At 36.9% G+C, this 15,886-nt stretch overlaps 1 protein-coding gene across 5 annotated transcripts in view; it reads left to right on the forward strand.

Annotated features, from left to right (window-relative positions):
- LOC141438888 (microtubule-associated protein Jupiter-like) overlaps positions 1-15,886 on the forward strand; it is a 154,201-nt gene that overhangs the window by 72,923 nt on the left and 65,392 nt on the right. Inside the window, exon 1 of one of the 5 annotated variants that reach the window (XM_074102935.1) lies at positions 7,890-8,071. The exons of the other annotated variants lie outside the window; for them this stretch is intronic. Within the exon in view, the coding sequence (XP_073959036.1) occupies positions 8,010-8,071 (62 nt within the window). The 5' untranslated portion in view covers positions 7,890-8,009. Of the gene's footprint in view, positions 1-7,889; positions 8,072-15,886 lie in introns of those variants that run through there. 5 annotated transcript variants of the gene reach the window in all.

The following is a 15,886-nucleotide window of genomic DNA, read 5'->3' on the forward strand; positions in this document are numbered from 1 at the left end:
AAGAAATATAATAGCTTTACTGACTCTACGACGCGGCACGTAACACACAAAGACCAAAACTATTGTGGATTAATTCGAGGGTCCTATTCATAGACTTCCATTGTTTCACGTGCGTTTAAAGATGAAACCCCTTTCAGACGTCATGGGCGATGTGTCGACATCGCGATGGGAACCACTGTCAAGGATTGTGACGATGACAGAGACTGACGGTCGTCGGGTGTGGCGACAGCGATTGTGTTTTGTTTACCGACTTAATGTCGATGACTGCTTGGTTTCTTACCGAAATAGGTAGATAAACCTGCGTTATTTAAAAATAGTCAGGTTTCGATCTGTTTTCCCATTAGTTAAACTATTTTTAGCAATTTTTCTGTATCTGCCTTTACTTGCTTCGCGAGCAACGTCTCTGAAAGCGGCAGTAGCTTTAACTCAACGATTATTGATGGCTATTGGTGTCAACCATAAGTTAGTACTGTACCTAAACTAAACTTAAAAAATATCTTGCTGAGTTTCTTGCCGTACTCTTCTCAACAGATGGTTTTTCGAGGTAGTAGATTTTTTGACATTGATAAGTGCTTGTTGCCTAAATTGGAAAAAAAATACCTATTTTAACTTTGACTTAAGCACTGGTACGATTAATGAAACGTGGCTAATGCCTTGCCAGGACTAATGATTAGCCTATATTGTAAAATTGTATCAGAGACGTTGCCTGACATAAACGTGCCGTGGAAGGAGTAATCAGGTTTGTTGACGATGTTTTCTCTCCCCGGGAGTAAGTGCAAATTGAAAATTAACACAATGTCGGTTGTACCCGACGCGTAAACTCGTAATCCCGCATGATAAATCACGTTCTGATTTATGGGTTTAGGATTATTATCTGTTTTGAATAATGTATATTAACAAGATTTTATTTAACTTTCCGTCTTTGTCGTTGTTTTTTTTGGGTCAAATCTTGCAAGTTTATTTTGACCCACTTCCAGCGAGGTCGGATTGACTTGAAATTTGGTATACATTAAGTAAGTTTGGTAAGTTGGATGACAATTTAAGTACAGTCAACAAAAAGTACGGTCATCAATAAAAACTCGTAAGTATTGAAAATGTTCTTTTAAAATGTTTTATTCACCTTTCTTAAAATCTATGCAGGTATGCGATTTTATATCACTTAAAGTGATGGCATGGTTTCTTAAAACGATATTTCTTTATCGACAATTTGTTTCTTTCTTTATTTCGGATACTATTGCTACGCGCCCAGTGACAGCGGGAGACGCTAAAAACTGGCAACATCGATTGTCGAAGGTAATACACACGATAACATATCTATCCCTTTTATTATTTGTCCTGTGGTACTTTATGCTTCGAAAACATCATCAGGGAAAACAAATCATTGTAGACAAAATACGCATATGTGATAATTTCGTCACTAAACGGGTTTTTTTCAACTGCGTTTATGGCTCGATCATTACATACTATTGCTCACGTTTTCTGTATCGCTTACTATGTCTGGTGTACGAGTCATTGTATAAATACTTGCGTACAATACCTTGTGAGAGTTTTCCGCATTGCGCTGTAATATAATATCAGGGATTAACTCCAGACTTTGTGTTAAAATTTCTGTTTACGAATGCGGGCGCCCACCGAACTTTTGACGAAGAAGCGAGATTATGACAACATGACTTTTTCTTGTTTGCTGAGGAACTTGTGTTTGAACTTGAGTAAATGAACCACGTATGGTTTTAATGATTAGTGTATTTCTTAGTTTTCTAACGTTTAGTATGAGAAAATCTTTATCGAGGCTACAGCGTATCTTAATAGTTTTTGAATCGTTTTCATTCAATTATTTGTTTAACGCTATCCTGCGGATTTTTGATTGAAAAAGTAACTGACAGATAGCGTTACTTTCGCTTTTACAATATTAGTAAGGATTAGGATAATTTCAAGTAATTGGTGGCGTATACATTTCATGGAAATGCAAATAGCATCTTTCAGAGACGAGTTCGTGCTTCATTCAAATGGGATTATGAAGCTTTCTAAATTTCTCTTCAAATATGAATATGACGCATTAAAATTCAAGATCGAGAACGATACGTTTAAGCGGAGTACGGATCGAGAGCGATGCATTTATTTGTTCATAACTCAAGTCAAAAGTTTGCTTTTATTAAAATGAAAAGATATCTATATAGTTATATTTTTTGTAAGCTGTTGCCGGCGACTTTGCCTGAGTAGAATTCGTTTATCATGAACTCTCGAGCACAACTCATTTTCTCGGGATACAAGGTATCCTGTTATAATTTATTCTGGTCTTGTAATTTAACTAGTGCTTATGCAAAATTTCATGACAATCTCTTCAGTAGTTAAGGCGTTAAGATGATGTAGTGCCACAATGTACCTAATGCTAAAAGGATTCAGTTGATAATTGATTCTTTTATTAGTTACATTTGTTAATATAAACTACCTATACACTCTGGCCAATGTCACAAAATATGGATTTGTTTTGATTTAATACTTTGGTCTTCCTTCCTTGTTCTTTGACTCATTGTGGTTAAATACGTTGTCAACTAAAAATAGCTAATGCTATGTTAATAGTAAAATGCAGAATAAGCATGGCAGCGCAATTAGACTCTTAAAATGATTTACAATGATAGAGGTCCATAGTGACATAGAAATCTAATTGATTGACTGCACTAAAATCGGGTCATTAAAATTTAATTGAATATCTAAAAGGCGGCAGAACCGATTTTTATATAAACATAACTCAGAACCACCGCAAATAAATACTTTCACGTGAAAAAAAACCGCATTTAAATCTATTCGTTTGAAAACTATACTATGCCACAGATAGACGAAAAACAGAAAAACACTCATAAAAACCCTCAAATTTATAACAACTCTCTTTTTGCATCGGAGGTTAAAAATCATAAGCTCTTGGTTCACATCGCAATGATGAACTCTCTAGTACCTACTAGGTATACGTAGCTACCAACAGTGCGAATCTCTACCCATAAACGAAGAGCATTTCGCAGGACAGTGTTACAAAAAGTTAACACGCAGCACTATCCTCCTGGTTAGGGTCCGAAACTGGTATCGATTTCGACTGAAACCGAAACTTAGTTCAACACACACACACAGAGAGAGAGAGAGAGAGAGAGAGAGAGAGAGAGAGAGAGAGAGAGAGAGAGACACAGTTATAGGCTAAATCCTACACCCTACGTCCTACAGCTGATATGATGATGATGATGATACTTTGGTTGGTCTAAATGAGCTCCTATTTTTTTTTATTCGACTCGATGGCAAACGAGCAAGTGGGTCTCCTGATGGTAAGAGATCACCACCGCCCATAAACATCTGCAACACCAGGGTTATTGCAGATGCGTGGCCAACCTAGAGGCCTATGATGGGATACCTCAAGTGCCAGTAATTTCACCGGCTGCCTTACTCTCCACGCCGGAACACAACAGTGCAAGCACTGCTGCTTCACGGCAGGATTAGCGAGTAAGATGGTGGTAGCAATCCGGGCGGACCTTGCATAAGGTCCTACCACCTGCAAATTGTATTTAATGTGACATTACAGCTTAGCTAAGACAAATTAGCAGATGCACGGATGGCATAGGCACTCCATGACGTCAATTGCTTCCGAAAGCCACACGAAGGCCCACAAACACAGTTTCGATTTGGGTCCTATTTTGACAGATTTTTTTGACGAGACCGAAATCGAAACCGAAACCGAAAGATTGGTCGGACTCTAAATCTGGTATAAACTATTAACACTCAAGAGGCTTCGTGAGCACGCGTTAGAGATAACGTCTCAAGTCTGAAGTGCGTGGGAAATACAGAACATACGCGTTTATGGCTTTTTGAGGGCGTGCCGAGATAGCACGCGGCAAAGGCTATTAAGACGAAATGGAAACTTCTTGAACTTTAAAAGTATCATAGTTCAGTTTGTATTACGCAACAAGCGGAGCTGCTGTTTAAGTAGAGAGTAATGTGTTTAGAGATAAATATAAGAAGAGCAACTGCTTTTCCTATATTTTATAATCACTTCTGACATTGACAAACAAAACCCGTAGTCACCTTTTCTGGCAAAGCAGTGAGCTTCAAGCAAACAAGAATAGTGAGGTTATTAACTTCTTAGTAAGCGAGTTACCGTCAAAAGTCTCGTTTTCAGATATTTGTCGAAACCTATTTCCAAAGTGAAGTACTATCACTTATGTGGCCGCCTTCCAAGTTTAACTGAAATGAAGAGTTTACCACTGCACCATTAGTTTTTGCTGTTACAGAAACGATTTGTGATCTTTAATTGGTTCTGGTTAGGGCTTGCATTTGACTGGAGTTTTGTTTTTTGACTGTATAATGATGTTTTGGATACGCAGTGTTATAATGGTGCAGTGTTGAAACAGGAAAGCGGGCGATGCTCGATTGTTTGACTGCGCATGCGCAAGATGAATGTTCAGTGCCGGCGTTAGTGGTTGTTTACGATTTACTGTTTAAGTGGACACTTTAGTGCAAGTAAATAGAAATGATCCCGTTTGTATGCAGGTGTGATTGATGATGGGGGGTTTTAAAAGAACTGTCTCGCAGCTAGTTAGGAAAAGAGTGTTAGTATGTACATATATACAACGTGACATCTTCCCTCTGGCTGGACAAAGTTGAATAGAACGTGTTGATTCAGGTATTTCTAATATATGTAGAAAGCCTCTTAGGTACAACACGTTAGAGTTTAGTAACTATACTTCGGGATCGGATTTTATTACTTTGGAAACTTACCTATACTGTTACTTTGAAAAAAATATGTATTTTTTTATATTCGTCTGATCAAATAATTAACAATATTAAAACAGTTCTGAAAAGGGACCCTACTAGGGATTTAGATTTTTTTAGAGTGTAGAGACACTTCGTATATCTACATGCATGTATGAACATGCATTGGGTGCTCGATGGTAACATACAAGATTATTTGAATTAGGTATTTACTACGCCAGCTCATCCCTGTTTACCTACTTGTAAAGACCGCCTAGACTCCTAGATATACTCATCTAGCAGTCTAGTACCCCTGTCTTAATTCTTATTAGAAGATATACAAGTTGCCTTCAATTGAATCCCCTATATTTCATTCAGTAGATAGTTGGAATAGCTTGACTGAGCACTCAACGACCCTGTAAAGGATTTTCCCCAGATTTTTTATTTAAATTGTAGGCCAGTAAATGTGAAAGTAACTCTGTATGTCTGTTACGGATGTTACGGATTCTTCTCAGCAGGGGTTTTTCCGAACCGGTGGTAGATTTTTTTTGACATTCATAAGTGCTTGTTGTAGCCTAAATTGAATAAAGATATTTTGACTTTGACTTTGACTTTGACTTTGACTTTGACGGCTTCATGCATAAATCGTTTAACCGATTTAAATGAAATTTGTTAGGGAAATAGTCAAAGATCCTGGGAAGGACATAGGATAGTTTTTCCCCGGAAAATTGCATAGTTCCCGCGGGATAGCGATAAAGGAAACGAATTCTCCGCAGCCAGAGTCGTGGGGCAACAGATAGTTCAATATTATTGTTCATATGTCATAAAAAAAATTGAAAACTATGAAAAAATAATTAATAGTCGCTTTTTGCGCACTGTAAAAATTTGAGGTTTACCCTAATTCCCGTTATTAGGTATTTTACCCCTGCACCGTTACCCTTCAATCAGAAAGGGACGAATGTTGCTAATGCGTAAATTGGCAGAATCACGTTCGGTTCAACAATTAAGCTGTAATTAATTGACAATTAATTAAAGTTTTCACACTGCAATGTTTCCGTTGGAGTGGGAATGATGAATGAATGGTAGCAGTCTTGAATTAATTTACTCCGACTGTTATCGCTGTGTATTGAAATATACTTGTTTTGCTGTGTACGATCAAACTTGGATCATTTACCGGATACTTCTAGGATGTGCTAGTATAATTATTGGTCATACTAGCACATCCTAGAAGTATCCGGTACACGTATTACTACTAATGTAAATAAATGAAGGGTCCAAGGAAAGAACGTGTCTAGTAACCTAAGCAAGTTTATGAGTTATAGCGGTTTGAAAGTTAGTCATCACGAACAATTAAGTACTATGGTTACTATTTATTATTATCGAACCTTGTAAGAAATCTAATAAAGTTACATTAAAGAAATTAGTTCCCATATTTTTTTACTATCTCTTTGGAACTCTTTACCTGTCACTGGCTTTTACTAAGCTGTCACAGATCATTCAGTGCGCCTCAGCTCTCCGTCGTAACTTGTCAGTCAGCGCCGCTCGTCTGGGCTAAGGCGTGAAGCATATGGTTTCATGCCCGCGGGACCAGGTGCTGGAGTTAGACTAAAAATACTTTCGAATACGACTTCAACTGGGGCTCTGGGGGTTCCGTACTTAATTTTGGGATAATTTTAAGGCATAATATGATGATCCCTTTTAGGGATAAGTTCGCCTTTGTTCTCTTTTGTTTTGTTAAATATAAACTCGTTTACTATATTTCTCCTAATTTTATATGCAATTGCAACAAATTTGCTATAATTTTGATTTGTTATAAAGATTTATTTCTGAAAGTAGTAAATTAAAATAAATTTGTTTCAAGTTTTTTTTAAACTATTACCTACCATCAAACTCTTCCTGTCACTGGTTTTTACGAAGCTGTCATAGGTCATTCGGTAGGCCTCAGCTCTTCGTCGTAAGTCGTAACGCGTCAGTCATCGCCGCTCGTCTGGTCGGAGGCGTGAAGCATAAGGCTTCATGCCCGCGGCACCGGGTGCTGGAGTTAGACTGAAAATACTGTCGGGTACGACTTCAACTGGAGCTCTGAGGGTTGTGTACTTAATTTTGCGACATGACCGATTTAAGATATGAACTGGGTGTCTACATTTGTCCTAATTTCATATGCGATTGCAACAAATTTTCCATAATTATTTTTTATTTGTTCGAAATAATAGATTTATCTCTTTTTAAATTTAAATTAAAACTCTTTACCTGTCACTGGCTTATATGAAGCTGTCATAGATCATTCAGTACACCTCGGCTCTCCGTCGTAGCGTGCCAGTCAGCACCGGTCGTCTGGCCGATGGTATGAAGTTTTCTGGTCTAACACATTTGGAATCACAATCGTTTTCACCACTTCTTTCTGTCACACTGTTTAGGATCAGGGTAGAAAGAGATGGTGAATGCGATCTCGGGCGCCCAGTAGACAATACCGCCACAGGTGCTAGGTAGAGCTAAATTAAATTAAAAATATTATCGGATTCGACTTCAACTTGAGCAATGAGGGTTCTGTACCTACTTAAATTCGTGACTTGATGGATTTAAATATAGCAAGGCATTATAATATATGTACCTATTTTACCTTTAATTTTCAGCATAGGTCCATATTTGTAATTACGCACAATTTTTTTATGCAGTGAAAACCTTTAATTATGGGCAAATGCAATTTAAAAAATTCATACATAGAAAAATGGTTTCCTCGTGTTGCTTTTTTTCCTAAAGTAAATAAGCCTTGAAAATAAAAATAAAATAAATCTTGTAGTACCTATTCTGTAGTCAAAGACATGATTACATTTTGAATTAAAAGTTCAGTTGCTAAAATTACCAGTGGTGTTCAGCCGCTCGGCTGAACTCAACTATCTGCTGAAATATACCGAATTTATTTTTAACACAACTTTTATTTTATTTTATTATATTATATTTTATTCAGGAGTTGCTTTGCGAAGGCGCATACAATAAATAACAGCCTTTAAAGTTGTTGTAGCTTTGGAGCGAGGTAAAAAAGTTTGTAGTACTTCTTAATTTACGAACGCGACTGTACGGAACCCTAAGCCGGTGCGGAAGCGCATGCGCCGCTTTTGACGCGCGCGCGGAGGGTGCAGCATCGACTTAAGCAAGGGTACTGCCCGCGCGCGTTCAGTCAGCTGACGACCTCCGCAGCAAACGCACGCTCACGGTCCTCCGCCGGTACTCACTCAGTGTATCTCGTGTTTAACCCCTTCGTGTTCTAACCCCCTACGATGGCCACCTACGCCCAGTTCAAGCACGTCGAGCTGTACAAGATCGGCCATGGAAAGAATAGGTGAGATTTTTGAGATTTGGACCCTGATTTGGGAAAGGTCAGGGGTTGGAGGGATGCGGTTGGTGGTTTATGATGTGTGCTTAGGTTTTCGGGACGGTTTTTTTTTTATTCGACTGGATGGCAAACGAGCAAGTGGGCGATGTTGCGGCTTTGTTTTTAAATAGGGAGGGCTGAAAATAGGGTTGTACATACATATTTTTACTTGATTAAAACTGAAAAATTTATCAGTAAACCCCAAATTTATTTCTAATCATATAAATAAAATAAAAAACTACTCGGTAAAGTTAACTTTCAAATTGCAATGTTATAAATCTGTAAACACATTTTTTTTACTTTTATTAATAAATTATGACTAACGAAAAATTTTACACAATCTCATTTATTTATTTTATGGATTGTCGAGAAATAGAAGGTTCTGTATTTCAGCACAATGTAGTTATAAATTATTCCTAATCTGTCTAATCTAACGTCATTATTTATTTAAATAAGTGTCCACGTCTTGAACTGAAACCATTAACCCACAAAGAACTGAACCTGAAATGTCTGGTTTTTTCGTGAAAAGAAAAACTTACGTAGTGCGTTGAACTCTCAGACGGCGTAATGCGGTCATGAGCTTACCTACACCGGAGAGCTTTCAGTGGTTTCAGCGACCACAAGCTGAGTAACAAAATCACCCTGTAACTATTTTAACACAGAGCGTCGTTAGCAAGTTTTTTTTCAAGAAGTAAAATGTCAAAGTTCACGCCAAGGATTAAATGAACGAAACAACATGATGTTACAGTGTCTACGAGATAAAAACTTCAACAACATGTTGCAACTAATATCTAATTATATTATATGGAGTTAGATTAATCTTTATAATCTGCATTTTATTAGATCTCGCTCGATGTATAATTTGTGTCATAATTTTTTTTTGTTACTTTAAGACATGCCACTTCAAAATATGTATTTAAATCTGAATCCTGAAAATACTTTCAAAATACCAAACATGGGATATTTTAACATGTTGTCGGTTTTTTTAATTTATATCCATAAACAACTACATGTGAGTGTTTCAGTAATTTTTAATAAGTAATTATACTATCAAAAACACGATGTACATTGTGCCTACTTAAAAGGCAATAAATATTTTTGCATTACGCCAAGCGGTACAACTTAGCATTTTCTATAGAATTTATTACCATTCATTTCCGAAGTGTCGGCCTCGTTTCTCAAATTATGTCGAGGCTACATTTCGTTGTAGTTTACCCTTACAGCGGATGTAGTTCACTAATGAGTACTTAGCCCTTTTCTTCGTATCTTTTTGCCATAATCTACGCGTTCTTCTTAATCCTAAAGATCTTTGGTTGTTGCGGTATTTATAATACTACCTTTTTTTTGCCTTGTAACTATTATGCTTTCTTATTAATTTCCTTCGAAAAAGGAAGAGGAGGAGGAGGAGTAATATTCAGATGTAATTTTTTTCTTGTATACATATAGGTACAACGATTTCTTCAACACCGATAAGATAAACTTGATATTTGCGTTCTTTGTAGGGTTTTGGTAACAATTTTTTAACCCCCGACGCAAAAAGAGGGGTGTTATAAGTTTGACCGCTATTTGTTCGTCTATATGTTGTCCGTCCATCTCTCTGTCAAGACATTTTTTTAGGAACGCGAGGAGGTATCAAACTGAAATAAATATCAAATACTCGTATGTACACAGGTCTGCTACCCCTTGGAGCAGTAAAAAAAAACTTCTAAGTCTACACAATCAAAAGAAACAGTTTTTAAAAAAACCTACAATGTGTGTTCTAAAAACTTTCAATTTGGTAGCTATGATGTCTGTTATAGCACAACCAGTAAGAAAAGTCTGATAATCTTAAGTAATTTGTATGTCTGTCTGTTTTTGTCAATAACCATATAAAATGACCCCAAACTGCGTAAATTTGGCTCAGGAGAATAATTATTTAGACAAATTAAAATAGCTAGGAAACTTTATTTTCTTTTCTCTTCGACATAATAAGCGATTCTAAATAAAACGATGCCTATGACGAGCTTTTTTAGCAAGGGCGGTGTTTTTTAAAAGAGCAGGCTCAAGCTTCTAGCTTATTCAGCCTGAAGAATTTAATTATTCAAGCCAGCCGCGAAAAACATGCATGAAGTGAAATTTGCGAATCATGCACTCGCCGTGTAATAAAAGGCTGTACGAAGTGCTTTCGAATAAAATTCTGGCACAAACAGAATGCTTAGAGTTAGAAAATAAAAGGTAATTGCCTTTTCAAAAGACGTAGATTATGTTTAAAAAGGATTTTCTGGTGCTGTGTGGTTTAGTTCATAAAAATTCAATGTCTATAACTTTTTTTAAACGCTTTTATTAAATAGACCTTTTAATTTAACTAAGTTTGTAATGGAATCTAAAAACAAAAAATTCAATCACTTCTTATTGTGGGGTTGACATAACTAGCTAGCTAGCTTGGATATTGTATTGTAGTTAAGATATATATTATCATCGAGCTGATCTGATGATGGAGCCGAAAGCTAGGCATTGGAACTCCAAGTCAGAACAGCGTAACCTAGCCGTGTTTGTTCCATTAAAATCGCCTTAGGGTCTTGTACAGTCGAGTTCATTAAATTGTGAGCAAAAGTTTGATCAAAAATATCTGAACACGCTTCTACGCCGTTAACAATAGAGTTGTATCACCCGATGATTTTGACCAGAACAAACAAACATTACAAATTAAACAAAAAGATTGTAATTGGTTGTGACTCTTTTTTGCAAGACAAAATTACTCTTAGTTCATGCATACTGCTCGTTCCTTACTTATTTGGCTTTGAAAAAAAAACTACAAAAATGAAACGGCATTTCGATATGATGAATGAGTTTTGTGACCGTTAATTACTATTAAAGGGGGCATTAGCGGTCAACGAAAATTGTAAGAACAAAGCGTTCAGTAAACTCAATCAGTTATTTCTATGCGGTTGCAAGTTTTGACTAAAGAACGTCGATAGGTAAAGGAAAAAAGTGTTGTCTTAGAAATGTTGGCAATGTCGTAGCCGTAGCCAACTTCTGACAAAAAAAACCATATTAGGGCCGCTTGTACGGGCTAGGGTTAAAACCTATTGTTAACCAGGGCTCAGGCAGGGGTGACAGTTTCATACAATTTGACACTACTTAGCCCTGGGTTAGCAGTTAATCCGGAGTTACTTAGCTAACTTAGCTAACCCTAGTCTGCGCAAGCCCACCTGACGATGTTAAGATGTCCAAATTTTTTAACTCCACTCATTTTTGGAACACCTTTTCCAAATTCACCCCTAAACAGGCGTTTTATAACAGATCTAAAATTATCACAAGGACACGGTCCACAGGCATAGGCCATAGGCGGGACGGCCGACGGGGCTCGCGTGCCGGCCTCACACATTAGCATACCATAGGAAGTCGACGATTACTCGGACAGACAGACGCACGACGCCGACGCCTCGACGTCCTTTCTTCTATCACTATAATAAAACTAGTCCTGACCTTGATAACCCACTGACCCCGAACAGCTTTGATTGCCTGTCCGTCAGCGTAGAAAAATGGAGCAGAAAATCTATTGACGGCGAACGCCCTCTTAAGCAGTTTTAATAAGACGGTTGCCATGCATCGCATGTTTGTAGATCCACAGCGATACTAAAAATATTACGTCATTCAAACGCACTTTTATATTATAACGACAAAATTCTTACAATAAGTAAGTAACATAAGATTTACATATTGATACGAAACGTTGTACCTATATGCTTTATTTATGTGAGGTAGGCATAAGTTTTATTTACCGTCGAGTTTCACCCTTTTCTAGACATCGGAATTGCTTGAAATTTGGTACGGATATGTATGTACACATTTGGCCTCATCTGCACTTAACATCAGGTGAGATAGAGGTCAAACAAGGTCAGTTTTAAGTAAAAAAAAAAAGTTATTTGTAATGCAATACAAGAACTGTCAACAATAAAATACAATCAACGGAAAGCTTGTATCAAAAAATATTGTTAGAACCTGATACTTTTGTAGAAGCAATATGCTGCCAATGAGAAACATGGAAATTTTGTTAGTATAAGTTATAGGTGCCGGTTATTTCTTCATTTTACAGCACTAGTAGGGTAATATGATTGTAAGGGAGGTCTTAAAGGGTTGGGAAGCATAATCGTAAGTAAATTTATGGCAGCACTAAGTGTTGTCTGCGTTAATAGTGCAGTAATAGCTTCTGCAAACCGGATGTTACTCTCGAAGCTGTTGTAGCACGCTTTGTTGTTAATCTTAATTCGAATAGGTATTTAATTTATTATAATTACTTACATCGACGATAAGCGTGAAAGCCTTTCAAAGTACTTAGATTGTACAGAAATGTTTACGCGGTTTTGCAACTTGTTTTATTTACCTACATAAGATGTTATACTTAGGTACTAAGTTCGGGTGCGTATATTAACTTGTCGGAACTTCGACGTCAAATTCCCTGAGCTACGAGTATGTGCGACCGGGATGATAGATGTTTGTTCAATTAGGCTCGACAGTAATTTTGTTACCAAAGCAACCGAATCACAACTTGATAACACAATTACAATAAATGATGATTAAACTTCCGCGGTTTCTGATTGGATATTACTAATTTTGATCGGGATTCACTGTCTCAACGTGTGTTGATTAATTTTATTGGCACTTACACCTCGGTGAATATTAAGAGTTGATGAAAAAAGGAAAATATTTTTTTTTTAGCGCCGTACAATTGGCAATTTATTTTAAATTTTTGGTTCTTAGTACACACTGTGAAAATTTCACGTGTAGTTCAAAGATATATCCTAACGACAGACGTAGGTACAGTCGTCCAAGCGCGATTTCGGACGACCGGATAGCCCAATGGTTAGATGACTTGATTACGAAACTTGAGATCCCGAGTTCAATCCTCGACCGGGGCAGATATTTGTATGAAAAAGTCAATGTTTGCTTTCGATTCTTGGATGTCTAATAAATATGTATTTAAGTATGGATCTATCCATTTAAGTACGTACCTATGTTTATCCGTTGTCTAGCACCCATAACATAAGCTTGACTTTCTTTGAGACTAGGCCAATTGGTGTAAAAAAGGTGTCCCGTGATATTTATTTATTATTTCCAAACTGTAAGATAGTTCAACTGTGGTGGTGCCCTTTAGGTAGGTACGGATCTCTAGAAAGTAGAAGAGTTTAAAAATTGTGAACAACTTTCACACCTTGCGTTCCGCGGCCGCTAAGTGCACTCACGTTACTAAGTGCCGCTAATAGTTTAATTTTACTAGTGTTCGAGTAAACAGGTCGTCGAACAATGCTTATTTTTTTAACTATAAATGCCGCTCGTTAGTATTTAAGTAAGTATCGTGAGGCATTTTATACTGCTGTTATAATTTATGAAATATAAATTCGTTCCGTTAATTTATTTTATACTATAGCTACCCTTTAAATAGGACTCTTAAAATTTCTCCTTTTACTTTCTTAACTAAGATCGCCGTTCTGTTTTTTGGCTTTATTTTGATCTTCAAACAGTTGCCTCACACACATGTTCGATCAGTCGGATCTATGCTAATATACCTATGTACGCAAGTCTGGGGCGTAGGTGAAGTAACTTTTTTACTGTAAGTCATATGGGTTTTACAAGTTTATTCTGATTTGAATTTAGGTACTAACATTTGTTAATAGATAATATTAGAAGTAGCCGCCACAGTAGAGCTCGTACTACATTTTGTGTCAACGTCTGTTTCTATGTCGACACAACATGCATACGGCGGATAAACGGACCATTTTTTGCCAAAAGACGACATCTCTAACCACGACTTGTGTTCAGAGCGCGACGTAATCGATGCAAAAACTCGATTGAGCCGTACGGCCGCATTATATCGATAATCAACGTATCGGAAAAAGTCGGTACAAGGCTTCTATCACACGTCGACACGTTTGTTGCGATTTTTTGTGCAACTAAGCTGTATCTGGTCTTAGTAGGTAAGTTGGTTTCTGAGTTATTGTTTCCCAAATGAGTCACGAGTTATTTTTCCTCGTCATTTGTACTTACCCTGTAAGCGTGCATTGAACTTGGTATGATTATTTAATGACCGTTATTAAGGTTCCGATGCGAGTTCAAGGATTCGTATTAGACAGGGTTAAATATAAACAACAGTTAAAAGCCATCGTGCTTGTCTATTGCTGATGTAAAAGCATATTTTTCTGAGAGGCACGCAACCTCTTCCTCTAAAGCCTGTGATTATTAATATTTTTTTCAGAAATTAAAGTCTTAATTCTCGTTCAGTCGAGTTCATAAACTTGTGAGCATAAATTTGATCAAAAATATCTGAACACGCTTCAGTGACAATAGAGTCGTGTTCAGATATTTTTGATCCAATTTTTGCTCACAAGTTTATGAACTCGACTGTACACTGACATGAGATTATCCCTGTCCTCATTTTTGATTTTTTTCTAATATGCTGCCTTTTAGGTACATATGTGATCTTTTTGCTACTTGTCGTAGGTAGGTATATCGTGTTATTTGAAAGTAATTCCAGTAAAAATTATGTTACAGTCTAACCTTCTAATTGGTAGATCTTTTTTAAGATAAGTAAAGCAAGCGGTAAAAAAGTAAATCGAGAGTAATACCGAAAATAATTAGAAACATGAATTAATTCGAACTGTCTGACTAGTTAACTTGGACACAAGGTTATGCATTGCGTGTCATCGCGAATTTAATACGCAAATAAACAGATATTACTGCCGCATTGCCTGATTCCGCCGAAAAAATATCACGACATGATAAACTACCCGTTTACGACCGCCCCGGGACCTGGAGTTAACATACGATTAGGGGCGGATTTTTATTCACATTTCTAACCTACATTCGAGCATGGTATTTGGTTGAAGATTAACTACAAGTAAAATACGCTTACAGTATATCAGGCTCCGTGGCCCGTAGAGTTTAAAGCTGCTGCAAAAGGTTAGCTGAACTACTTGACGTTTAGCCAAAATATCTTTTTTTTTTCAGAATTTTCTGCGGCCAAACAAGTAAATAGTTGTTATAATAAGCCTTTCGCGTTAACCATCTGCAATTCTCCTTTTACAAGCTTTTATTTAACTTGTAAGTTCGTAAGTTGTAGTTACAAAACTTGCAAACCATTTTTCGAACATTTTCTGGTATTCGATTGAGCTGAAATGTAGATAAGATAAGCTGTAGATAAGGTGACAGTAAATACAAAGCATACTATGTTAATATGGTTGCAAAATTTTATTGGTCCGGCAGGATCGTCTCCGCAGGACGGAAATTTGGTGCGGTACGGAACTGTAGTTTGAATGACAATGCAAGTGCAGTCAGCAAAACTATAGTCAGTAAAAAAGGTAGTATTCATATAATATAAAAATATTAAATGAATTATTTAACTTAAACTAATATTGCTGTTATTTACGGCAGCAATGCTCACTTCTTTTAGGTGATCCAATTGCTCGTTTTCTTCCTCTGTTTCGTGAAAAATATTCTACGCACTAGTCATGAAGTTTTTTTTCTAGTGCATAAAAGGCCAATACGTATAATTGTCGTATAAAATGACCCCGATCATTAAGCTTTTCCATTCGGCTTTCATCGCGCGTCGTGATTCCAAAACGATACCACTTCGTCGCGGTCAGCGTATCAAAATACTAAAAGGAAGTGGTCAAATGTGACCTCATTATAAAATAGTCATTAAGAGTGTGAAGAACGCTTTAAAAAGCCATAAAATGTAGACCGCAGAAATATATTCTTCAGTCCGAGATAGCCTCATTACAAATTGGTCATTTGGAGTGTGAA

This window comes from Choristoneura fumiferana, chromosome 20, assembly GCF_025370935.1.
Source record: "Choristoneura fumiferana chromosome 20, NRCan_CFum_1, whole genome shotgun sequence".
In the NCBI taxonomy this organism is placed as follows: Eukaryota; Metazoa; Arthropoda; class Insecta; order Lepidoptera; family Tortricidae; genus Choristoneura; species Choristoneura fumiferana.